At 49.5% G+C, this 26,524-nt stretch overlaps 1 protein-coding gene across 1 annotated transcript in view; it reads left to right on the plus strand.

Annotated features, from left to right (window-relative positions):
• Nucleotides 1-26,524, plus strand: part of PLXND1 (plexin D1) — an 80,513-nt gene that overhangs the window by 34,374 nt on the left and 19,615 nt on the right. Inside the window, exons 11-25 of the mRNA XM_068695047.1 lie at nucleotides 479-572; nucleotides 3,004-3,167; nucleotides 4,987-5,138; nucleotides 5,427-5,526; nucleotides 8,866-9,005; nucleotides 9,631-9,798; nucleotides 12,649-12,739; nucleotides 13,040-13,315; nucleotides 14,215-14,364; nucleotides 17,805-17,919; nucleotides 18,993-19,100; nucleotides 19,804-19,916; nucleotides 21,163-21,270; nucleotides 22,379-22,509; nucleotides 23,182-23,380. Of these exons, the coding sequence (XP_068551148.1) occupies nucleotides 479-572; nucleotides 3,004-3,167; nucleotides 4,987-5,138; nucleotides 5,427-5,526; nucleotides 8,866-9,005; nucleotides 9,631-9,798; nucleotides 12,649-12,739; nucleotides 13,040-13,315; nucleotides 14,215-14,364; nucleotides 17,805-17,919; nucleotides 18,993-19,100; nucleotides 19,804-19,916; nucleotides 21,163-21,270; nucleotides 22,379-22,509; nucleotides 23,182-23,380 (2,109 nt within the window). The remainder of the gene's footprint in view (nucleotides 1-478; nucleotides 573-3,003; nucleotides 3,168-4,986; nucleotides 5,139-5,426; nucleotides 5,527-8,865; nucleotides 9,006-9,630; nucleotides 9,799-12,648; nucleotides 12,740-13,039; nucleotides 13,316-14,214; nucleotides 14,365-17,804; nucleotides 17,920-18,992; nucleotides 19,101-19,803; nucleotides 19,917-21,162; nucleotides 21,271-22,378; nucleotides 22,510-23,181; nucleotides 23,381-26,524) is intronic.

The following is a 26,524-nucleotide window of genomic DNA, read 5'->3' on the forward strand; positions in this document are numbered from 1 at the left end:
ATAGGATTTGGTCTGAGAAAATGCTCAGGCACTCACCAAAGAGCGGTGTGCAGTTTTTGGAGGGCAAAGTACACTTCAGAAAGGCAGCAAACATTTGGGCTCCCACCTATGGGAATATTTAGAGTAGAGGCTGGAGAGGAGCCCTTCCCCATCCCGTCACCTGCAAAACCCTGTATTGTGGCTCAGCACTTGGCCAGGCTTTTAATTTTCCTGTCTGTTTCTACTAAAAATACCAGCAAACCAGAGCTCTGCTCTCACCACTGTGTGTACTGTGCCTGTTTGCCTTTTGTTGAGACCTCAGCAAACAATTAAGACAGAAAATAAGCTTGCCTTTCTTTCTCAGCTACAGATGAGACTGTCCTGTACTGAGAAGTGGTAAGAGGAGCATCAAGAGGAGTGTTAGTCAGTTTAGTGTGTGTGTGTAACCTTGTATTTTACTAAATGTCCTTAGTTTTTGTTCATTTGTGTTTTCCTGCAGCTCCACACATCAGAAAAAAGCCATCTCTTCCCAGTAAACCTTCAGCTGAAGGACAGACCAGACAGATTTATCGACAGTCCAGAGACGATGACAGGTCTGAGTTGAAAATATTTTTATTCTGCTCTCATCCGGTCAGCTTGAATGATTCTAAAATCCTGGCAAAGTTTACGGGTTCAGGAGAGAGATCACGGCTCAAATGGGCACAGCCCTCTTCTTTCTCTCAGGCACATGCAGAAATCGTATTTACCCAGCCTCATGTGCGTGCAGACGTGTGCAGAAACCAGGCAGACACACCTGCAGACATCCACTTTACATCCAGGAAAACTCAAGCCCCATCCTTAAGGGTGTTTCTGGCCTGCCAGCAGTGCCCGGAGCAGGGCACACAGAGGCTCTTGGTCCCGGCAGCGCAGTGGGGTGTCCCAGGTCAGCAGAGGAATGCTTCCCGAGGAGATAAGGGGCGGGAAAGGGCCCTGCCATGTGGAGGCTCTCCAAGGAGCATGGCATCCAGGTTCCTTGTGCTGTAAAAATCAAGCATTTTTTTCTGTCCTGTGCTGATAAAGAATAAAATGTGTAAACACATTTCACCCCTGGCCCGCTCTCTGTCTCTGGGAAGAATGCTTGGATTCTTAAAAAAGCCCATGCTGAATCAGCAAATTAAGTGAGGAAGGCAAAAAGTCAGATGAAAAGTGCACCCAAACAAGACATTTAGATAGGACAAGCCCAGCCCAGGCAGCAGAGCCAGTGCTTGCACAACTGCCTCCTCCCCCTGCCTGGTCTGGGCTCAGTGCTTCACCTAACTACATGCTACTGCTGCATGCAACGTCTTTGGGCTCCTTTCCCTCTCACCAGTGTCAGCAATTTTGGTAGAAGGTACTGATCTACAGTAGATGCAAAGGAGAGCTAGTTCCTTAAATGTGAGATTGTTTTTGGAGGATAGCTGTAGTATGCAGAGAGACGTTAACGCCATCAGTCACTGACCCAGGTTAAAAAGGTTTCCTGGTGTTAAATTCCAGCATGTAAAGGAGACGTATCTTGCAAAGCACTCTACGCTGGTGGAGTAACTTTTGAAATATATGCATAAGCCAAGCATGAGCCATTATTTCCTTGCAGAAAGGAGAGGGCATCAGTGTTTTTAAGGTACAGAGGTAACCCGGGAAGGGGGGTAGGACATTTGAGCCAAGATCATGTTGATTGCAACAGCAGATTCTTAATTCTATGCATGAGTATTACTGGGAGCTTGGAAGACAGCACAGAGAGTGAAATCCACATCTCCTCCTGCAGGAAAAAGAGTTGACTTCCGTGGCCTGTGTTTACATCAGTTTGAATTTGCCTGAATATTTCAAGATCCTGTGGGAGAGCTACAGCTTTCTGGCTCCTCCTTGCCTTGAGCAGATTGGTGCAGCTGAATTAGGGAGGCTTACTTGCTAGCAGAGACAAAGAGCTGCTTGGCCAATTATAAATGTGTTTATCTTTTAGACTGTCCTTAATGGAATTACTGTTACTTTCCAGTGTTTCCCAATATTTATTAGCTTTTCTTGTAAATTGCGTTTCGGTAGTTCACTGAAGGAATCACAGCTCATTGCTGTTGGGTGGAAAGCCAACACATGTAACTCACTGGTAGACACAAAATGCAGTGAAGTAAGCTCAGTTTTTTGTGGAGCATGGCAGAGTTCCTCGGTGCCAGTAACGCTTTGTTAGGATGAGCACAGACAGAGCATTGAAGGCTGAGGGACTCGTTAGTTGTTTATGGAGCACTTTGAGATCCTCCTGTGAACAGAAGTGTCAAACGTGACTGTTTCTTTATTTTATGTTCTCCTGCAAACTCTCCTCTGGGGAAAAGGGTGTGAAAGCAACGTTTCCTGAATGTTTCTGGCTGTTTATCTCAGCGGATGCCCACACTCCAGTGGCAGCAGGCTTTGGGCTGGAAAGGAAATGTAACCTAGGGCACCAGCTAATGAAGAGGTGAAAGCCTTGTAGGAAAATGATTTGGAAGCTGAGCTGAGCAGATCTGAAGGGAGAAATTGATGAAGAGAGCCCGTGGTCACCAGGGGGAAGGAAGGGGAATGTAAACATCGTACAAAGCATTGTAACAATCACATTTGTGTCCCAGAGTATGGAAGCAATGTGATTGCTTTGCTAACAGGATGAAGCCAGTTTTGCCAAGCAGCTTCCCATGTGGATGCTGAGAATTGGAAACATGTAGCATAAATTGACAAAAGGTTCCGAGTTTGGGTGGTGTTTGTTTTTCAAGGGGGGAAAAAAAAAGAGGAAAAGAAAGTGCTAAATTATATTGCAGTGAGAAAAAGCACCCAGTCCTTCTGGGAAATCTTCAGGATAGCAGCCAAACACTGCCTCATCTTTGCTGAACATACAAGCACTTCTGCTATTCCACTGGATTTGGGCTGTTACTTGGATTAATATAGCCATGGGGGGGGGGGGGGGGTGTCAGACTGCCTAAAGCTAAGCAAAGCTATGGAAGCGTCTGGCCCAGAAGCTCACTTTTTCTGTTGTCTCTTGTGGTCTAGTGGAGGTGTACAACTGTGGGACTGGAAGTGCTGACTGCTCGCAGTGCCTGGGCAGAGAGGACCTGGGACACCGCTGTGTCTGGAGCGAGAGCAGCTCCAGCTGCAGGCTAAGCACGGAGTTCCCCCAGATCTCAGACGTGTGCCCAGCTCCCGAGATTAAGAAGGTGAGACTCGAATGCAGTGTGAAGGGCGAGCGTGGCAGGGCAGGCAGTGGCTGTGCTGTCCCAGGCCAGGGGACAGAGGAGGAGCCATTCTGTGTCCCTGACACAAGGCAGGGTCAAGGCCAGTGCTGAATTATTCACTGACTTTTTGTGCTGTTAAGTCACCCGAAAGTATATGCCAAAGACATCTCGCTAGTGACAAGATCCAATCTTCATCATGTTGGGAAAAACAACAGCACAATCAAAATGTGCTAGGGGTCCTGGGGTTGGTAAAAGCAAGAAAGATTTGTAGGAACAGCTGAAGGATTCTTATCAGAAATAGCATTTAATGGTACATAGCTGAAAGGTGAACGTGAGCCCTATCTCCAAACGCATGTGCTCTGCAGTTCTGAGATTAACAGTGGCAGAGGGCCCTTTTGGCATTATGCATTTTGAAACAAGTTTTATTTAAATTGCAGTTGAATTAATGTTTGAGGGGGCATTTGGACCTGGAGTTCTGCTTAGATGTATGGTATGAGCCAACAAATTTGTCCCCGATGAGTAGCAAAGAATCTATATGGAGCAAATCTTAAAACAAGCTCACTGGAAAAGGAGAGGAGGCTGGAGTGGGAAAACAGCCCTTGCAATATTTTCAAAATTGGCAAAGATCTGGGGTCTCTGTTCTTCAGGAGGCATGTAGTGATACCTGCTTAAAATCCACACGCTGTAACACTGTGTGGACGGGCTGCAGGATCCCCACTGCCTGCCTATTCCCTGTTGTCATGGGAGAGAGCTGCTCCCCCATGAGCCAATCCTCCCCTGGTACATATCAAGTGTTATCTGCACCTTGCCAGAAAATAATGGAAGGAAACCGCAGTTCAGTTTGCAGAGTGTCACAGCTCTGTTGCTATTTCCTTAGCAAACAGTAGATGGTAAATCTGAATCCTCTGGAGGCACACAAGCAGCCAGGCCCTCACAGAGCCCTCCTGGGGGTGCAGAGCAGTGCAGCAGGCCAGGGAGGGCATGGAGCCTGGGGGGTGGGTGGCGACCAGCCCTGCCTGGGGAAGGAGCTGCTGCACTTGGGGAGTGCTGGCAGCAGCCTCAGGTCATGGCCTCACCAAATGTGCTCCAGCACCAGCTGGTGTCACCAGGCACATTCCACTGGCTCAGTTTGCCATTGCATTTGCAAAAGGAAAAGAGATGTTTCTATATTGAACCCTATTCAGTATTCTATATGGATTTATCTAACCCACTGAATAATAAGTACCAGATGAAAAAAACAGTTTTGGCAGGATGGACAGGGAGCAGCCCAGAGTCATTGGACTCATCCTGTGTCACAGGGTGCTGGTATCTGGGCCATGTTCCAGGTCACAGACCCCCCCCCCCCCCCCCCCCCCCTTTTATTTTTTTTTTTTTTTTGTCCTGAAAGACCCTGCTCTGTTCAGGACAGTCCTTAAAAATGTGACGGCAGGGCTGTCTCTTTCCAGTGCACTGGCATCCTTCCTCTAGGTTTCCGCGTCGCTGGGTTTGTCTCTCCCCACCTCTCTGTGAAGCTGCTGTGTGGACAGAAGGGATGATGTTTCCCCCCAGATGTGCTTGCAGCTGGAGTAAGCCCTGGCCAAGCCCCGGTACCAAAGCCAGCCCACAGTGTGACCCCTCATTTACAAAGCTGCCGTGCAGGGACCCTGGTGCCAGGCATGCCGCAGGGCAGCTGTGGCATGAGCAGCGGGTTCGCCCTTGTGAGAGGCCAGGTGGGACCCTGACATGGGCACAGGGACAGCTCAGGGGCCGAAGCAAGAAGCTTCTGGTGGTTCTCCTCCAACCTCTCCCTTGGTGCCAGCAGATTGAGCCACTGCGTGGGCCGCTGGAGGGGGGTACCCTGCTGACCATCCGAGGGAGGAACCTGGGCCGCCGCTTCAGCGACATCCGCGGCGCTGTCAGGATAGGGAGCGTGCCCTGCGCGCCGCTGCCGCACAGATACGTCGTCTCTGAGGCGTGAGTGTGGGAGAAGCTGGGGAGGGGATGGTGCGGGGTGGGATAGGACACGCTGGGCCCTTCACCCTCTCCAGCTGGCTCCTCGCCACCCGAGGGAGGGCCTGGGGCACGGTGCACGAGGCATGGGGCAGGGCGGCAGCCAGGCTGGGAGCAGCCCCCGGCGCCTGCCAGTCCCCATCTGCAGCCGGGGTGCTGGGCGAAGAGCCGTGGGCTGTGCCCAGCTCTGCTGGGGTGAGGTGGCTTCTGCACCCGTGCCCGCCTGCGAACCCCGCTCCTTCTGGCCTGCAGGATCGTGTGCCAGACCGGAGAGGCTCTGGAGGTGTTTTCCGATGTGGTAACTGTTAACGTCAGCCGGGAAGGAAAGTCCAAGGAGAGATACTCCTACGTGGTGAGTGACTGCCTAGTGGGAGCTTCTTTGGTGACTCTCATGTTTATGTTCCTTGTTGCCCCTTGAAAAATCCTAGAGCCCTCAGGCCCCCAGTTGGCTTAGGAAAAGAGGATCTATGATAAAACTTGTCAGAGTCCTTGAAGAGCAGGTGAAGTTTTCCCTCACCCTTGGCTACCTGAACAATGTCTAGCAAATGCAAACTTGAGAGCAAGAAGCAGGATTGCAGCCAAGGTGTCATGGCACACAATTTGCATCAAGCAACCTAGCTTCCAGTCTCAACTCTTGAAATGTTTTCTCACTTATCCTACTTGCATTTCTGCTTCTCCTGCTATAAAAAGGAGTTCATTTTTCTTCCTCTTCTTTTGCTAAAGTGCCATTATGACCTGTGAGATTTTATGCGAATCACAAAGTCTCTTCTTGCTATGTAAGTTATGTACCATGAACTCACACTGTTTAGAACTGATGGTTTTTGCTGCAGAGATTGTCTTAGTTTTTGCATGAGAATCCTGTGTAGGGATTAGACTTGAGCTAACCCCGTGTCATTATGAAAAGAAAAGCCCTTTATAGCTTTGTACTGTGCCATTGCACAGAGATGACTTTCATCTCTGTAAACCTAAAAGAAATCTATGCAGCTGCTCTCTTTCCTACAAGCACCCTCATCTCTGGCTAGACGCTATTCACAAGTAGCCCCATGCATCCAGGGCCAACACAACGGGGTGGGTGCCGAGGGCATGCTGTTTACTTGGACTCTTTGTGCTTATGCTGTTGCTTTTTCTGGGGAAGAATAGACTATACTGCAGTCTAGTGGCTTGAAAGAAGACTTGAACCCCAGGAAATGACATTCGATTCCTGGTAGCTATTGTGAAGAATTTAGGACAGGATCATTGAGCTCCATCTCCCCACCCTTGTAACTGATTGCCTGGTAGGTATTTAGGTTGACACAGGCACAGCACTTCCAGTGTTCTGTAGCAGAGCCAAGGCTGGCAGCGCACATCACGGAGGGACCTGGTGAAGGGAAGGGCATTGCCAGGGCTGGCTCAGCACTACTTCCTGGGAGGGTGTTTGCTTTGGTACCCATTCCCAGCTTCCAGGAGTTCATGTTCACATCCAAAATACTTAAGAGGTCCTGCAGTGTGGAGTAGAACAAGGTAGAAATGGGGTATGACCCAGTACAGACCCTGGGTTTGGGATTTCTGATGCATGAGTCATCAGGATGTGTGTGTTGCCTCCACAAAAGGAGTCACATCACCTGCTGCAGGGCCAATTGTCCTGTTAACAAAGAGAAGGACCCGAAGAGTGGAAAAAGGCTCAACAGCCTCTTAGCGTCCAAGGAAAAGTCCTCTCAGGAAACACCTGTAAAAGCACCAGCACGAAATGAAGTAAGAAAAGCAAAAGCCAGTCTCTGAACGTGAACCAACTCCGTGCCAGCTCCTCGCAGGCTTATGGCAAAGGCTCCCCTTCCTGGAGAGCAGGGAGAAATATTTCTGCTCAAGTGTCACAGCAGCAAGCTGTCTTGTGTCTGTTTATCTCAGCCTGGTCAGCCTTCTTCTCAGCAAAACTTGAAAACAGATGAGATGATGCCTTGCTGTGTGCTCATGTTGGGGGTGTGATGCTGCACCACGTGTAGCTGCTGTCACCTTCCACACTGGGACTTCCACACCGCTTGCAAACGAAGCAATGTTGTCAGATTTCTTGATTCTCTTCTTAGATAAACTGATCTGAAGATAGAGTAGGCTCCATCACATAAGGCTGGTGTCAGTGAGACCTGAAGGTGAGCGTTAATATCAGTTAACCTGAAAAAGATTAAAAGACTTTAGAACAGCCTTTGCAAAGAGGCACTGGTCCTTCGTAGAAGAACAAATACTGTCTGTGTGCAATGCCCATCGACGTTGCTATTAGACATATGTAGGAGAGACAGAGTTTGGCTGTAACTCCTGAGGAGAAGGGAGAAATGTGTTCCAGAGACTTTTTCAGGACATTATAGCAGGATATAGATGAGCTGCATTTGCCTAATAAGCTGAATTTGCTAAGGTTGCGATGGAAGCGATGAATGCGGGCAGTACGCTGAGAGCAGCAGCCACTGGCTGTTGCTGAGGAGAAGAGCTGGAGGGCTTTGGGAACATGAATAATCCTCTCTGTTGCTGTTGTAACTGCGCTGTTGAATACATAGGTTAGTGGCCAAGGGCAGGAGACAGCTGCCTACAGACGCTTAGAGAAATACAAATCAACAAACAAATCCTGTGGAAATGGGTAACAAACAGAAACAACAGAGAAAATGGCTGTGGAGGAATAAAAGCAGTCTGAGTGTAGGACAAGGGCAAGGATAGCTATTAATAAGCATGTTTACATGGCTGAGATTGACAGGGAGGCATATCAGCGCCAGGCGGTGCGAAGCAGCTCAGCCACGTGTGCTGCCCTAGCCTCTGGGTGATTTTGTTCTCTGCAGCTGCAGGAGGACGGGGCGTAGCAGTGGGCAGGCTGCAGCCGCGCTCTGCATCTCTGGCGCCTCCAGGGTTCTGTGGTGTTTGACAGGGAATTACCAAGTCCTTTATGGAAGGGTCTTGAAGCAATTATTTGCTATGCCCTCAGTGTTCTATCCAAAATGGAGCAGGAAAGTTGCCCAGAAGGCTCTCTTGGGGCGCTCTGTGTAGCGACATGAGGGCTCAGCGCCGTGTTAGTCATCAGAGCCTCAGGCTCATGAATCTCAGGGAGATTTCCAGGGGCTGCAAATGCAGATAACATACATGGTGATTTCTGCTGAAAATGGTGAGAGACAAAGTAACTTCCCCCTTAGTTCCTCTTGCCTCTAGAGACTGGAGTTTGAAGCTTCCTTAAGGAGGAGTTTGGTATTCAATTATCTAGACCCAGGTGTCTGTTTTCACAGATCTCGAGGCCATCATCCAGCAGGGCTTTAGCATTAGCTTTGCATTCAGGAGGAAATGGATGTGGAAGGACAGAAATGGTGCGAGTTGTAATGAATGAGAGATTTCCCACCCTGATGGATCTTGAGTTGCTACCTCCCAGCTCTGGACTCTGCGTTGGAAATCTCAAGGGATTGGTGGCATCCTGGACTCCAGTTTGGACTCCTGTTATTTATAGCCACAATTTAGGGACTGTTGAGAGTCACAGAGTTTATAAACAGTCTCACTCCTCAGCACTTGTGCCTCTCCTCTTGCTTTGAAACCAAGCCAGCAAAAGCTTTTGCTGTGCTGCTGTTTGAGAGCCTCGCAATGCTGGATGCTTAAATTTACTGCAGCAATTCCCATGTGCACTCTGGAGTACCCAATTGTGAATTTACCAAGCTAGAAAACAATTGAGAACTTCTCCCTCTGTTTTTAGCTTCCTGTGGTGCAGTCCATAGCTCCCCCGAACGGCCCGAAGGCTGGAGGAACCAGAGTGACCATCAGAGGCAGCAGGCTGGATGTTGGCTCTGAGCTCCGCGTCCTTGTCAACAGCTCCAGGCAGTGCACGGACCTCAGGTGGGGGTGGCTCTGAAGACCGGCGCTCGGACCTCGCTGTTGTCAGCTACTGATAAGAGCTGACATGTTAGACAGATGTTGTCCCCAGCAGAGCCGGGTGGTGGGTGGTGGGCACTGCATACTGCCGCTGGTCTCGGAGCTAGCGCAGTATCCTGGTCAGCCCCTTGCCTGCCACCCTCTCCATCCCAGCACCCCTCCAGCCCCGTGTCCGTGGGTTCATAGCGCTGTTGTGCCCCTAGGGTGGTTTAGGATTGGGATTGAAACCCTGGGAGTGAAGCAGACACTGGCTTTGTTCCTATGTCTGCTGGAGGTAGAAGACACCTGCCCATCCAGGGTCCTGCTTCTGCCACAGCCCTGCGGTGGGAAGACAACCCTCCTCAACCTGTGCTGTCCGTGTGGAGAAGCAGGAGCCTGCCCTTTTCTGTTGACTATATGGGAAATCAGTGTGGCAGCCCGGGATAGTGTGTGATTAGAATTGTTCGTCCATGGGGAATATAACCGGTGGGCAGTTGGCATGTGACTGGACGCTCTGTGCCTGGCTGCCGACCACCTTGCTCCCAGGGAGCTCAGGTCAGTGGTGCCTGGCTCCCCTGCGCTGCAGCATGCCCTGCCTTTCCCTGTGCAGCCGCAACGACAGCACCATCACCTGCACCATGCCGTCTGCCGAGCTCACCACGGCTGTGAGAGTCTGCGTCCAGTTCGAGAACAGGTCTTGTGCCAGCTACAACATCACGTTCAAGTATGAGAAGAACCCTATTATAACCGACATCAACCCCAAAAAGAGCCAGATCAGGTGAGATCTCCCCTCCAGCAGAGGCAGCCAAGTCTGCCATTATGTGTCCATCTTTTCGTGGCTCTTGTTGAAATCAGCCTCCTAATTTTGCTGGATGCAAATGTGAACATTGCGGTCTCATCAAAGTGCAGTGCTAAGTGGAGTATCCTGATGTGGCCCACTGCAGGCAATGTGAGCTCTCTCTGTGTTTCGAGCCACGCAGACACAGAGCAGCTTCTGAGCAAACCCCACGTCCAGAGCCCCAGCAGTATTAAAACGCAGCCAGGAGGCAGGGTGTGCAATCTGGTCCCCGTGGCGTGCTGTTGCAGCACCACAACTTCCATTTCAGAGCAGGATCCTGTCTGCATCTGCCTGCAAAGGAGTGGGGTTGGCTCCTGGCTGGGAGGAGGGTCTTGCAGGCAGGAAGGGGCTTTCTCAGCCCTGGGGCCTGACCCACTGCATCACAGACAGGTATGAAAGGGGTACTGCAGGGCATGCAGCTCTGGAGTAGAAGAGGTCTCTTGCACCAAGGCTGGCTGTAGCTCATTTCAGTGCATATTGGACATGGAAAAAAGTCAGCCGTGATAACTGTACTGTCTGCACCTGGTAGGTGCTTTAGGGAGTTTCACATGGGGGCTGTATGAGACCCCAAAGATTTTTCTTGGCAATAAAACTGCTGAAGGATAAGCTGAGATTTGTTATTTTGGTATTCAGCATTCCCTGAGGCCACCGTATTTCATTTTTAAAGTGTGTTGCTTTTAATTTCACATTTCTCTATGGAGCTCTCAGGCTCCTGTTCCTTTGGTGAAATCCCACCTTCCTCAGCTGTGGAGCCTGGCAAACCTAAGGCTGACCAAGAAATCCGAGAATCCAGCGCTGGTGCCTCCAGGACAGCAGTGAAGGCAGCACGCTCAGGGCGCGAGCATGCAGCAGACTCCAATGATCTGCTCCCCTTGGAGCAAAGCTGTGTCTCGGCATTCCCAAACGCAGAGCCAAAGATGCAGGCTGTGGGAAAGTTAATAACAAGGCACAGCCGTGACTCAGCCAAGCTCAGCTCCCAGCCGGCTTGCAAACTGTGCTGAGTGGCAAGAGCTGTATCTAAACACAGAGACAGTGGAAGAATGTCACTGCCCACAGTCAAAAGGGAAACCACCAGGGTATTTCTCCATCACCTTAGTCTGCTTTCTTAATATTTACATCAGTCTCCAAATTTCAGACCACTGAGAGAGCAACCTCTCTCTTCAGACTGCCTGGTTGCTGATGTGTTCTGACTGCTCTGTTGTGTTGCCGGGGCACTGCCTCTGAAAGGTCAATAGCTGTGTAAAAATGCAGCTGGATCTGATTTATATTAGATTTATCTTAAAATTGCTAAAATGATCTGTGCAAGCAAAGTTTAATACAGAACAGAAGTTGTAAACTAGTTTGCAGGTGTGACAGGCACTTAGAAACTTAGGTCTGTGTGGTAGTATCTACAGCACTGGAAGAGATTTCTTAGGGCCTCGGACCCAAACTCACCGAATATAGTGTGTTCTTGAGATAATAGGGTCTGTAAGTCCTGGCTATTCCCTGACAGATACTTCAAATGTATGATACTGGGGAAGGGGAAGATAAATTCAGGGGATAGCTTCTTGTTGTGGTCTAACCTGGCAGGCAGCTCAGCACCACACTTTCCACTCAGTTTGCTCCCTCCACTGCAGCAGGATGGGGGAGAGAATCGAGAAGAAAAAAAAAAAAAAAAAAAGTAAAACTCAGGGGCTGAGATAATGGCAGTTTAATAGGACAGAAAAGAATGGATAAAGTAATAGTAATAATAATAATATACGAAAGAAGCGATGCACAATGCAATCGCTCACCACCTGCTGACCAGTGCCCAGCCAGTCCCCGAGCCCCCCCGGCCAGCTCTCCCAGTTTGTAGTTCAGCGTGACAGCACACGGTGTGGAACATCCCTTCCCTCTGGCCAGTTCAGCTGTCCTGGCTCTGCCCCCTCCCAGCTTTTGTGCACCCCCAGCCTCCTCGCTGGCAAAGCAGTACGAGAAGCTGAAAAGTCCTTGACTTAGTGCAAGCACTGCCCTGCAACAACTAAACCATCAGTGTGTTATCAGCATTATTCTCATCCTAAATCCCAAACACAGCAACATGCCAGTTGCTGTGAAGAAAATTAACTCTATCCCAGCTGAAACCAGGATACTTCTGCTGTCCAGAGCAGAAGAGCTGTTGTTTGCTCTCCACCCCTTCTTTTACCTAGGGGTCTTGTGTGTAGCAAGCCTTTTTGTTACTGTCACTAATTGGCTACACCTTGAGGCCCATATTTCACATTTCCCAGTCAGCAGAACCAAAACACAAAACAATTTTCACATTTTTATCTAAATCAGCAGCAACTGGGAGATATAGGAGCCATGTCAACCTCACAGGGGTCTCTTTGCTCCCCAAGACTTAGAGTTCTCTGTGGGTCACTGTGGGGCAGGACAGGGAATATCCCCTTGCTCTTTGCCTTGTCAGAGGTTAACCTCTTACACCACTGGTGGCCCGGGCAATGTGCTTGTACCCTGGGCACGCAGAGGCAGGCTGCTCCTCTGGGCGAGGGGAGCAAAGGGAACAGTCTGCTGCTGGAAGAGATCACCCCTTTCCATGAGGACAGCTGTTCCTCCTTCCTTCCCTCCTATCTCAGCAGCAGTATAGATGTTTGTGGCAAGTCAGAGGAGATCTTTGTCCGTTGGGTTATGTTTTCCGCTCAGACAGCTAGGAAACATCCCTGGGAAAATGACAGGAATTGAGACCTAACCGTTGTACCTCAATGCTGTGTGCTGGCATCAAGGCATCAAGAGCACCTCCTCTGCAATCACCCTCTCTTTTTTCCCTTGTCTTCAAAGTGGGGGCAGGATCATCACCCTGGAAGGAAGAGGCTTTGAGCTCGTCCAGAACGTGTCCATGATGGTCCGTGGCATTGGCAGAGAGCAAACGGTGGGTGCCCTGCTCTTTGTCACCCAGTAGCTGGGAGCAGGGTTGCATGCTCTGTGCCCAAAGATATTTGGGGTATGAAGATGAGCCTTAGTCCATGCTGCAGATTGGGCTGGGAGCAAGGATGAAAATGTTATGATCCTTAGCTCAGCAGAGGGACAGGCCTAATTCATGCCCACGCAGTAATTGTTTTTATCAACTATGTCCTTGGTGCTATCAGTGTGCTTGATGCTGGGTGGTTCCTGGGTGGGTGAGGGCACTCAGGATGCCTTTTTTGATGGACGTACTCTCATGTGCTTTCAGAGCTGTAAGGTTCACAACGACACTGTGATCACCTGCCCCTCTCCTGCTGCCTCCAACATTACTGCGGGGAGCAAGCCTGCACCCGTTGATTTCTATCTCAATGGTCGCCTCTACACGGATGACCGCCCAGCTCTGGATGAGGAGATGTACCCAGAGGAGGCCCTGCACATCAGCAAGTTCAGCCTGGAGTACTATGCTGACCCCCAGTTCTTCACAGCCAAGAAGGAGAAGTGGATTAAGCACCACCCTGGCGAGCCCTTGACGCTGGTTATACACGTAAGGAGTGCTGTTTACAGCTCTGCTTCTTCAGGGTCGTTGCTGTTCCTCACCGGGAAGCTTTTCAGCTTAATGGAGGACTAGTACAGTGTCTGTCCACAGCCCCAGGAAGGGTGGTAGATGAGGGTGGGAGAGGCAGGAGTTGTGCACAGATCGGGCAGCTCATGCTTAGCCTGCTGCGCCTGCCTCCCGTTCACCAGGAGATGCAGCTCTTTGAGGCATCACAACAGAGAGCTGTGCGTGAAGGATGTAATAGCAAGCAGCTAAATAAAATGCTGGATATGTGAAAAAGAATAACGCACTGGCATGAAATCAGGCAGGTACTCCAGAAGGCCCTGACAATAGATATTTATTCCTGCAGAAGCCAGTCATGCATTCTTCTGTTTTGGCTGCTGATATCAGCTCAGTTAACAAGGAAGTCGGGGTACAGCAATTCAGAGTGGCTTGTACAATGTGCAGCACTAATTCAAAGGCCATTGTTCACTGCAGGATATCCTCAGGGGTTGCAACGTGCTTCAGAAGCACACTCCCCCTTTCTCGGGCCCTGCAGTCACATCCCCTCGCTGTCTCCTCTGTTGTACATCCTTCCCCCTCCCAGGTGGATGCTCAGATCCTTATCTGCAGAGCTCAGCCAGGGTAGATCAAAAGCAGATTTTCCCAGGTTCCAAGAGGGGCTTGCTCATCCCATGCATCATGCTGAGTGTGGAATGGGAAACAGGAAAATGGGGAATGGCTTAGTTCTGGGTTTCCTATGGAGTGCTGGAAAAATGTTCTCGGAGAGGGAGAGTGTTCCCAAGCCTGAAAAACAGCAGGGAATACAGAAAGAAAAGCAGGAAAACCCCCTACAATTCCAACTGCTACTCTGGAGATTGTCATCCTGATTTTATTTTTGTCTTTAGAAAGAGCCTGACAACCTGGGCCTGGAAAGCAATGAGTACCAAGTGAAAATTGGTCTAATCTCATGCGAGATCCAGATTGTTTCAGACAAAGTCATTCACTGCTCTGTAAATGAGTCCCTGAGCACCTCGGAAAGACAGCTACCAGTGACGGTAAGTGCCAGAAGCCTGCAGGCTGCGCTTTTCCGGGCAGAAGGGGTTGGTGCTGCGTGCCCTGCATGCCAGGGAGTCGGTCGTGAAGTCACGGCTGGACACAGCCGCTCACAGGCAGCCTGGCAGAAAGCTGCACAGACAGAAGGACGGACAAAACACCCTGTGCTTGCAGGTGTCTCAAGGCTTCCTTCTGTGGTGGGGTGTAGGGCATGCTGCAGCTGCCCCAAGTTGTGGAGGAGGGCTGCCATGCTCCCAGCCATTCATCATGGCCAGTTGAATGTTGAATTAATTTTTCTGTAATCTTTGAGCAGGAGATCTTCTCAGTTCTTGTAAGGCACTGTAAAGTCCCAGGCATGTGATTTTTTGTCACTTGCAGTAATTTTCTTTCTGGCCCTTGTGAGATGAGTTTGGGGTTTTCCACACAGTTTTCAGTCATCAGACTCCTATTGCCAGCAGAAGAGCTACAAGTGGAGAGGAAGACCTGAACCTTACTGCTCTGCAGAAAACCACTGGAGATGGGTGCCTGTGGTGAGCACAGGAGGAGTACCCAGGCCTGGGAAGTTTCAGGTTTCTTCCCAGGGTCACTGTTACGTCACTGCAGAGAGCTTGGTATTCAGGGCTGTCATTTGTCTTTAAGTGTCTGCAAAACTCCCTATACCTTGTTACGGTCTTTTTTTCGTAGAGAACTTGACTTCCTGCTTTTCTTTCCCTCAGTTTCTCTCATTTCGTATGCAGCCCACTGCCATACAGGGATGTGGTTACAGCTCTTCATACTTGGAGAGAAAATGCCTCCATCTCCATGGTCTGGGAACCTGCATCCTCTCTCTCAGCTGAGTTTGTCCCTTTGATGGGTTAATATCAAGTGAGCAGAAGCTCATGGTGTGGGCAGGGGGAGGACCAGTGCAGAGGGATTTGGGGCATCTGTGGTCTTGCACTGCCCAGAAGGTGAGCACATTGATGTAGCACCAGCTCACTGGCGGGGTTATCCAGCGTGCTGGTTGTGGTCTGTTGTATGTGAAATTCTCTTGCAAACTGGAAACATGGAAATGCAGAAGTAGCAGGATTTCTTAAGACATTTGAATGGAAATTTTATATAGGGTAATTTTGGCTTTTAGTGAGAACTGAGAAACAGAGAAATCCCCTTGGGGAACAAAGGGAATTTATGAGTTTGCTAGTTTGGGGTTTGACGTAAATCATTCAGGGTAATGCCCCAGTAGATCCTTAGGAAGCAGGAGAATGATAACCAGCACCAAAGTATTGCATAGCTATTAACAGTGTACCAACAGTGAGAGTGCAGCTAAATAATCAGCTTGCGTTCATCTCTGTGTGCACTTACTAAACCTTCATATGTGGTTTGAGTTATTGCCTGCTGGCCGTTTCATAGGCAACAGCTGCCTTTATAACATACTTTTAATAGCTTTGGTAGCACGGGGCCAGATTTGCTCAATGGTCCCTACCTGATCTGCATCGCTGACAGTTATCGGAGCCTGCAGAACTCCCACCGGCTCACTGGCTGATGCAAATTCTTCTGGTGAGCTGAAATGCCTGCTGTGACTGCCCAGACTTTGTTGTAGAGCTCACATCTGCAGTGAGGGAAAACAGCCCTTCAGAGCATGTCCCGCTGTTGATCCCTACTCCAGCCACGGTCCTGAGGGTGCCCGCTCCATGGCTGTGCTCTTGGGCCATGACAGCGCTCACAGGTCGCACAGGCAGCAGGGCTGTATGGGGTGAAGCAGTGGTGCTGAGGAAGGGGCTTGTGCTTCAGGGGCTGCTGGGCAGCTCTCCTGGAGGGTGCTGGCAGGATGGGGCTCAGTTCCGGGCTGGCTTAGTGCTGGTGCTGCCCGTGTCTGTCCTGCCCGGTGCTGGCTGCCCCCACTGCGGCCTGGCCGATCTCTGCACCCACCCTGTGGTGGCCACAGGAAGTGTTGCCATTTAACCTTCAGCCTAATTAATTCCACTTACAAAAATTGTATTGAATAGACTGTCCAAACAAACAAGAGAAGGTTGCTGAGGCCTTCAACCCCTTTTTTTGTTCATGACCAAACCACTTAGACACAAACAGCAAGCATGGGATTTCTCCTCTGGCAAACATGAGAGGTTAAGTTATTGGAAATAAATGGCTCTAAAGGTAAGCAGGACTTGCCATGCTGCAGCATTTCAGATGAAACAAGTGAAGCCCTCGAGGTTGGGGTGCACAGAACCTGCAGGCACTCGTGGCTCCATCTCACGTTTCCCTGGGCATCGAGCGCAGCGCAGCAGCAGCACCCTCGCCAGGGCCGTCCTTCCTCCGCCGCCTGCGCAGGGACCGGCAGCGTGTCTCATGCCATGGATGTGGCGGGATGCCCTGCCTGTGGCACTGCGTGGGCCGGGGTGCTGAGAGCTGTCTGCAGGGTAACCACAATGTACACCTTTCCTGGAGATGCTCCGTGACGCAGATGTAGCTGTAAGATCATTCCATCTCTTCCCTACTTTCTCCTCCCTTCTTTCAATATTTCGTTCAAGTTTCTCTCACTTCCCATTTCTTTAGGGAAGTGAAACACATTTCCAGAAGCGAAAGATATGTTGTATCATGAGTTTTCCTTATCAGATGATGCTGTTGAACCCTTTCATCCCAGAAGTGTAGGGAACCTTTTATAAACAGCGCTGAGAAAACTCACCAACCTGCCTGTGATGTGTGCTGGCCTCTTCCTTTATGGTGGTCAGGAGACCAAAGCCCTGAGCCTGAGTGGTTTGTGCTTGGTGCCACAAGCAGTGTGGACTGGGAGCAGAGCCAGCTCCTCCTGACATTCAGTCCACTGCTTTAACCACAAGATCATTATTTGTCTCGAGTCGCGTTATTATTTATTTTTGTTTCCTTACTTTATTTGTATTTCAAAAACTTTCAAGTTTCTTTACTCTCCTTTTCCTGAGCAGCAGCCATTCTGCTTTTGGAGAAGAAAGGAGAATGCAGCTGGGACTAAAAGGCCATTCTGGGGCATAACAAAGTTGGATGATTAGTGAAAGTGGTTTTCTAGTAACAGTATTACAGCAAGTACTGTATGCTACCGTCAGTTCTCTAGGACAGGGTTGCCTTGTGCTCTGGGCTGGGTGTGGTGGGGCCGTGATGTGAGATGGAGCCTGCAGCTCTGCCCTCAAAGCCCTGCAGTGGCACTGTGAGGGGCACGGTGCCACAGCTTGCTGTGGGCCAGCCTTGGCTTTCCACCAGGACATGCAGGAAGAGACTTGGGCTGCTTTGACACACACAAAGTCCCCATGGGCCGTCAGTGAAAGGCACAGCCTGGCCTCCCTGAGAAGCCCGGTGGGCTGAGCCAGCAGGGCCAGCGTGTCCTTGGGTGAAGGTCTGCTGAGCGCTGCGCTGGGCCCCTCGTTGCTTGACCTCTGAGCCCTTTGGTAACGTGCTGCTCAGCTCTTGCTTCTCCTCCCTCCTTTTCCCTCTCCAGATCCAAGTTGGAAAGTTCAACTACACAATTGCAATGCTGCACCTTGGGGGAGGAGAGACTGCAATCATCGTCTCCATTGTCATCTGCAGCATCTTGCTGGTTCTCTCTGTCGTAGGTAAGGGAACAGGATGATACGTTCCCAGGCTATGTTGAGATTTTTTCTTTGTGCACGTGGAGAGGTGGAGATTGCTTGCTCATATGTTAGGAAACCTCTAAGTGCTGCAATTGAGCAGCATCTGAAACTGGTCTGGATGCAGCCAGTAGCCATTCTTCTTTGTGTGGGACCAAGCCAGCACCCAGGATCAAAGCTTCCTGCAGTGTGGAGCTTTTGCTGGGTGAATCCTTAGTTTAACACTTTTACTTGAGGCTGTGGTGTTTATAAATAACTATCCTCTTTTTCCCCAAACACTTCTTAATAGTATTGAGTAGCTACTATAACACAAAGTAAAGAAGGGTATGAGAAACTGATCTTGGACTCTTACCAGCATGAATAGGACTCACTCACAGGCGTGGCTGTCATAGAGCAGAGCTCCATCTGACCCATCAGTAACAGACAGTGGCAGATGCCTGACAAAGAATATAAAAAACAGAACAAGCAGCCTTAGCTGCAGATCTGGAGCGGACATAACAGTCTGCTAACCTCACTGGAAGCTGCACAGTGCACCTGTGTCCTTTGGCTAGGGTATTTTTTCATCATGTGCCCAGAATAACTGTGCAGCCGGAAACCCATCATTTCACAGCAAATGAGGTGTTTCTAATAGGGATTTGATTTATTTTTAATAAAAGTTATAATGCACACTACGTATTAAATGCACTACTAGTCATTACAAACATATTTCTAAAGGTACGGGAATAATGTCAGACATAAATGCTGTAGTACAGGTGATAAACCTCCTAAAATCAAAATTCATTAATGAGCTGGACTACATTAATACACAATTGATCTCAATATAGACTGCCCAGAAATGAATTGAAGATGTCCGTGACAGCATGATGATTAAAGTCCAGCTGGTTTTACTTATTTACAGATAATCAACAGCTGCCTAATCAGTACCAGTTTTGTTGCATGTGTTAAACCAACACTGAGTTCAGCTTTCTGCACCCATGTTAACAGAGGACCACTCTGGTCCAGCTTCAGCTGCTCTTAGCATCCTAGTCCAAGAGGCTTGTTCCTTTCCTCTCTTCCAGCTCTCTTTGTGTTTTGCACGAAGAGCCGCAGAGCAGAGCGCTACTGGCAGAAAACCCTGCTCCAGATGGAGGAGATGGAGTCACAGATCCGGGAGGAAATTCGCAAAGGTAAGTCACCATGCTTGGGCACCATGGAGGAGCCAGCACTGGGAGGGAGATATCATAATAGAAGGGTTGAAGACATTCGCCTTCTTCTGTGTAGAAATTTAATGAATTACTTATAGAAGAGTTTCTGTCATTGCCTTTGTGCTTCAGCAGGATTTGCGAATGACGCTCAGTGGCTGGAAGTGTGGCTCTGCCCCTGTCTTGCTGCCTAACTTGGGCAAGCCACTTATCTCCAGTGCCACTGATTTCCCTGTCTCAGGGCTAGTGCACTCAGGCACGTTGGAGGGGTGCTTGCAGGTCACACAAATCTTTAGTGTGCTTTATGATTAGATGCAACAAAACCAGCAACATGTTCCTGCTAGAGCAATGTGAGAAGTAAGGCAAGCGCCTGCACTGCTGTCCGCTAAGTACATGCTTCTGCCAGGAGCACTGAAATCCTTCTGCAGAAGCAGACTTCAGGGCTGGGCTCTGGGAAGCAAGGGAAATTTTCTGTGTGTGTGTGCTGCAGGATGTGATGTACAGCACTGACAGGTAAACCCTGAAAGTAATCTGCTCCACAAGAAAACCCTGCTTCAGCCCACTCAAGGGAAGAAGGCTCAAGAAGGCAGAAGAGACAAGCAATGCATTTCAGTGCCAGCCTGCCTGCTCTCTGTCTCGGCTGGTAGATTATCAGAGCTCTTACCATCTGCGGGTCTCTTTGCCTAAGGTTTTGCTGAGCTGCAGACAGACATGACAGACCTGACCAAGGAGCTGAACCGCAGCCAAGGGATCCCGTTCCTAGAGTACAAGCACTTTGTCACTCGGACCTTCTTTCCCAAAGTAAGGCAATACCACATTTCACAGGCACCTAATCACACCCAATTTCTGCCTCACCAGAACAGGGCTCTGCTCTCCCTCTGCCAGAGTTATTACAGTGTAACAAAATCATTCCACTGTTAAATATGTAGTTGTCATGTATTTCAGCCCTAATTATTATCAAAAGTGGAGCCACAGCTCCCGGGGTGTGCAGTACAGTCGGACTTGCTCAGCAGATGACCAGAGCCTGGCGGAGCTAGAAGGCAGACGAGGCAGGGTCTGGGAGTTGTGCTAGCTCACCAGTGTGGTGCCGCTGGATGCCCTCCCCTGGAAGCAGCGTCTCTCATGTGAGGAGATGGTGCTGGGGACACCACTTTGTTCCCAGTGGCTCCAGTTACACCCTGCTGTCTGTTGGGAGGAAGCTGAAGGGCATCTCCTGTCAGTGCTCAGGGAAAGGTGGCTCTTTGTTCCACACAGCTTGCCAGCGAGAATTTCCAGCTGCGCTGCCAGTTCTCAGAGCTCATTAGCTGTCTCTGTCTCTCCTTCTGGCTCCACTCCGCCAGTGACTGGGCTTACAGTGCCCCCAGTAAGATGCCCCTTGGGCACGCAGGCTGGGTCTGTCTGCCCACAGCCCTCCTCCAGGCAGCACCAGACGTGACAATGCCGTAATTCCCGTCACCAGCTGCTCTGCCGCGTCGCTGTGTGCTGCTAACCGCTGCTGTATTTCACCCCTGAGGCTGGTGCGTTTCGGTGGTGAGGAGTGAGAGGATGATTTATGACTGCAGAGTGTTTCATTAGTAGTTATTACTCAGGTTTTTAAGTTATGCAGTCTATATATCTGCACACTAGACTCTCTAAGATTCAGGCTGTTATATGAATGTTAGAGATTTAAACATTTTTCCCATCTGTTTCAAAAGTTACATATGTTAAGACATCCAGTACTTCTCTATTTTGACTTACTCTCCTATTATGCTTTCTCTTCTGGGATTTTCTAGCTGTCACATAAGTCTATTTGCAGTCTCCCTACCCTAACAGCCTTGTGTCTGCTCAGACATCTGCCTCCCCCCCACTCTTGTGGTGTTTGCTCATTCAAGAGGCTCTTGCAAAGTGTTTAAAGGCTTCATAAACCATTTCAGTGCATTTCTTCATAATGGGTGGTCTTCAGTCCTGATGACATTTCTCTCCACCTCACTCCCTTGTGGTGTGCAGCACATGAGGAGGTCTCTGGCCTGGCCCAGCTGCCCTCTGCTAACGCTGTGTTTGGTTGCAGTGTTCCTCACTGTATGAGGAGTGCTACATTCTGCCTTCCCAGCAGCTCAGCTCCCAGGTGGGGTCCCAGGTCCAAGAAACTCACCCGCTCCTGGTGGGGGAATGGAAAGTGAGTAACCCACAAACAAAACAAATGTTCTTGAGTGTTTGCTAACCATACTCACATGTGTTGACAGTACCATGCATTTTCTTGTGGTGTGAGGAAAATGCTCGATCACTCGAAACAATTAACACGTATTAGCATTGGATCAGCTTTTACTGATTGGAGTAGATCTGTGAAATTCTGCTCTCACATGAAGAAGCTTTGCCCAAAGATCCTCCCCAGCTTCACTGTGGGCTTTCTTCCCAGGTGTACCATATTGTATGTCACTTCAGTTCTGTACACAGTTCATCATAGATGAGATTAGTCCCACGTGGGGACTCAGTAAAAGCTGTTATCCCATAGCTGGGTTTCATGTGAACAAGAAATCATGAACTGAAGAATCAGAGTGTCTTTAGGTTGGAAGGGACATCTGCTTAAAGCAGCTCCAACTAGATCAGGTTGCCGAGGGCCTTGTCCAGCTGAGTGTGAAATATCTTCAAGGATGGAAATCCCACAGCCTCTTGGGGCTCCTGTTACAGTGCCAGATGGCCTTAAAGGTGAAAACTTTCTTCCTAATATGTAATCAATGTCCCGTGCTCTATCTGGTGTGCCTCACCTCTCACCCTATCACTGTACCTACAGACAAGAGCATGGCTCTATCTTATTTACCCTCCCATGGTGCAGTTGAAGGCCATAGTAAATTATCCCCTTTACTCCCTCTTCTTAAGGCTGAACAACCCCAGGTCTCTCTGCCTCTCCTTGTACACTGTGTGCAACAGCCCTCTAATTGTTTTGGCAGCCCTCTGACGCACTTGCTCTGTTTTGTCAATGTCCATCTCAAAGGGAGAGGGCAAAACTGGGGACACTACTCCAGATGGTCTCACAAGTGCTGAACAGAGAGGAACAGTTGCTGCCCCTGGCCTGGTGGCCATGCTGCTTCTGATGCAGCCCAGGATGCAGTTGTGCCTTCACCACAGAAGCATGCTGTTGGCTAGCACAAGCAGAGGGAGTACAGGGGTCTCTGCACAGTATCTCTCTGCTCAGCAGGGACATCCTTACAGTCAGGTAGGATGAAGGCTGGAAGAAAACAACAAGCAGTGTTTTTCTCATGCTGTTTTCTATTTTTTCTCCTTAGATCCCTGAAAACTGCAGGCCTAATATGGAAGAAGGAATATCACTGTTCTCCACCTTGCTCAATAACAAGCACTTTCTCATCGTTTTTGTCCATGCTCTTGAGCAACAGAAGGACTTTGCTGTTAGAGACAGGTATGAGCTTCAGACGACCATATGAAGAGCCACGCAGGCAGCCAGCCTGTCTGAAGGGGGTATGCATGCCTTGCAGGAGTTTGGTGCTAGAGCCTTAGTAGCCTTGACTGCTGCCTCATGGTCTTTGCTCTGAAAGGTGGGCGTATGGCTCCTGCTTTGCCCCACGAGGTTGCTGAGGAGGGAGCTGTTACGCATGTCAGTTGTCCTACATGGACATTTTCTGTAGACCTGTGGCTTTTAGCTGCTGATCATTTAGGCTAAATTTGAACCAAAGACCTGGCAGCTGGGCAAGACAGATTGATCCCTAAACCATAAGTGATCCGGCCGCTGTCTAGACATGCATTTCACCTGAAGGTTGACTTACAGTCATCCCACTTTTCTATTAGAAATGAATGACCATAAACCTTCTCCATTATCCTGAAGAGCACCAAAAGGTGCAATGTGTGACCTGCTTGTGCAGTGTTTGTGTCCCTCAACAGTTGGCTTACCAGTAGGAGCGTGCAGGCTGACCTGAGGTCGTGCAGCGTTGAAAGAGGCTTTGAAGTTTAACACCATTGAGAGAGCTCATGAAAATCATCAGAAACACTGCCTTTGTGCTATTTTTTTTAATGATAGTTGTTGACTTAGTCTTCTTGTGTCAGTGTTTAAGTCATGCACAATTCTGTTCTTCAGGTGTAACTTGGCCTCTCTGCTTACTATTGCACTGCATGGGAAACTGGAATATTACACCAGCATCATGAAGGACCTCCTGGTGGATCTAATTGATGCTTCAGCTTCCAAAAATCCCAAGCTGATGCTGAGGAGAACTGAATCTGTAGTGGAGAAGATGCTCACCAACTGGATGTCCATCTGCATGTACAGCTATCTCAGAGTAAGATAAACAGATCAGTGCTGTTGTAGGTGCAGGTTTGGCATTGCATGCAGGGGCAACAAGGGACATGTGATTCAGCTGAGGACCTAAATACTCGCCAGTTTTGCCTTGTCACTAATGGTTGACAAACTTGAACAGATTGAAAGGTTCAAGTGTGAAAAAGCAACTGTGAGTTCAGTTGCTTCTCCTGTTCTGCCTGGTAATTTGTTGTGATCAAACTTCATGGCAGCCTTCCTGGTGTGGCCTGCTTTTTGTAAGGCCAGAGCACTAGCTAGCATTTGTTACCATGCTTGAGAAGAGATTCATGGGGAAATTGAAACCTAACCACAATGGCTCGAGGTTTTGGGAACAGTTCCAATTATTTGTTGTTTTCCCTGACCAACTCACATAGCCTCACTGATGGTCGCCAGCTAGTTCAGTATTTTGTCTAGAGTACAAGAACCCAGGAGGGGATTGTGGCGCAGGGGCAGGAAGGCTGCTAAGCTGTCAGTGCCCACGTGTGTGTGGTGCTCCTCGCTCTGGACATGTCCTTATGGTTCCACGCTGCCCAGACAAGTCTTAACAGGAGATGGGGGATGTCTGTCCCAGAAGCCTGACTAGCTTCCTACAGTAACCAAAGAGGAATATATTTGGCATCTCAGAGCATCTCCATCTGCTCAGTGCTTTATCTCCAATGCTTGCCAGTTCTGGTTGGAATTTCCCAGAAGAATTGAGCAATAACATAATTGATTCCACAGCAGCTAATTGGAGGACACCCCATTATATCCACAGGGGAAAGCCTAGAAACGGCCTTTTGAAAAATCTCTTTTGCAAAGTGTTTGCTATAGCCACAGAAGCAATACCTCTTTGTCTTTATACATATCAGGTCTTCTGAACCCAGCTGATGATCACTTTTTGTTCTAAAGCTTGTGGCTTTGTAGTTCTTAATCTTTCATTTTAGCTCACATAATTATGCACCATAATGAAAGAAAAGTCACGGGAATGAAAAGGGATGGCTGTGCTGGTGGAGCATGGCTTTCCAGCCTGTCAGAGAAGAAAAGAGTGAATTAGTGATTTTTTTTTAATCTTTAGTTTTTATGCTTGTAGTTTAACCATTGGGGGGAAAAAGTGCTGATCTCTCCTTTTGGAGAGTGGAGCCCACATGTGAGGCATCTGATCCAGCTCCAGTTCTGCTAAAAATGGACATTATGCAAGAAAGCTTTCTCAGGGGAAAAAAAAAATAAAGAGGGAAGAAAGTCAAGTCTTATCACGTGGGCCTGAGGAAGCGGGCACATTACAGAGCTAGTTGATGGTGATGCAGCTCCCGAGCGCCTGTGCCACCACTCCCCTGGCACCTGGCGGGGAGCTGGCCACAGCGGCAGGCCTCTGGGGTGCCCACTGCAGGGCTGGGGCCAGGGCCGGGGCCAGGGCTGCCCGTGCAAAGCGGTGCTGGTGCCCACCATCAGCTGAACCCACCCAGCCGCCTGCCTGCCACAGGCCTCAGGGTGGCATGGGCAGGCCTCAGGGTGGCATGGGCAGGCCATCGCCGCAGTGCAGCCAGGGCTGTGTTGGTGGCATGCCACGGGCCGTGCTGCTGGGGTTGCTTGCCCTTGTCCAGCCTGCTCTGGCTGCGGTCAGTGCCCAGTGCCGGGCTCTACGCCCATCCTTGCTTCATGCACTCAGCCTGATGCTGCAGCAGGCAGGACCATTGCTGCACCCCCTGGCGCAGCCTGCTCCCTGGTTCTGAACGGCAAACACTCACTGTAAGAGAATGCAGTGAAGATGTGATTTCCAAGAGGCTTGTCCATCATGGGCTCCACAGTTGGGTTTGGGGGCACAATTGGAGGAAAACTGCTGCCTGCTGACATGGGAAGAAGGGGACGGATGAGACAGAAATGTCTGGAGAGGCCTCTGTCCCTCCCTGGACGAGAGGGCTGCAAACAGACACGAGCCACTGCTGTGCACAGGGACGGAGGGGTCCCAGCCCAGGGCCAGCAGCCTGAGCAGAGCCAGAGCCTTCCCCGCTGCAAAATCAAGTGTGGAGCCTCTGAAGCACCTCCCTGCATGAGCTGCTTTTAGCTCAAGGCAGCTATTTAAATATTAGTGATAGTCGAACACTCCCATGTGCCTTGCGTCCCTCCAGATCAAACTCTGTTGCCCTCAGAGAGGCATTCCTTGGTTAAAAAAAGAGGCTGCCCGCCTGCCTGCAGCACTGGGCTCTCAGACATGTGACGATGGGTCTGGTTCTCATTCCTGAATTATCCCCATTAATCACAATGTCTATTTGAAACAGCTGCTGCAAAGGTCCCTGCCGTTGTTCAGTGGAAAAATTCCAAGTGCTTGTATTTTCCCTTGTAAGTCAACTCTACATGCTCGAAACATTTGTTTCGTATTAATGCTCTGCCTAACAGTCCGTCCATTTGTGTTTTTGGGGAAAATGCTTTGAAGGAGCTGTCTTCAACTGGGAAGAAGTGGCAGGCCACAGTCACTTCGTGGTTAAACATGTGGAGGGCACCTGAAGGCAATGGAGTTACCACTTTGACAGGGTGAAATGCATGCAGGAGATAGGATGAAGGAGTAGCAGGAGGCTTGCTCCTTGGGGTTGGAATCAGAAAGTGGTTGAAACCTTGCATCATTTACACAACTGTTGTAGATCTTGGATTCTGCAAAACTGTATGAGAAACACAGAAAAAATGACAGAATAATGCTGAAAAGAGCCTTCCTCATCTGATACCTTTGTACCATTTTGCCTAGCCCCTAACAGGATCAGAGGACTGGTAGCTAAATGAAAATTAAGGACCTGGAATACAGCACTTAGATCTGTGTCCAAATTTCCCAAAATTTTGCATGGGGGATGGAGTTGAGGTTTGGTACATTATGCAAATAGATAATCATCCTAAAATTAGCTGGCACCTGGGACAAGCAGCTGTTTTCTGTGCTTTTCCCACCCCATCCTCACCAAGACATTTTGGAAATGACTTTAGCATGTTCCTGGGAGGACACCTCTAGCGACTGGTCAGCCTTGTTAGCAGGCAGCAACATGTGAATCCAGTCTGCTCTGAATCTTTTCTTTTCCCAAGCATATAAAACCCAAGCCCTCCCACACTCATCGTGTATGAAGCAGTTCAAGTAATGCCAGCCTGAACTGTGCTTTCCATTACTGTG

Source organism: Anas acuta, chromosome 11 (assembly GCF_963932015.1).
Source record: "Anas acuta chromosome 11, bAnaAcu1.1, whole genome shotgun sequence".
Lineage (NCBI taxonomy): Eukaryota > Metazoa > Chordata > Aves > Anseriformes > Anatidae > Anas > Anas acuta.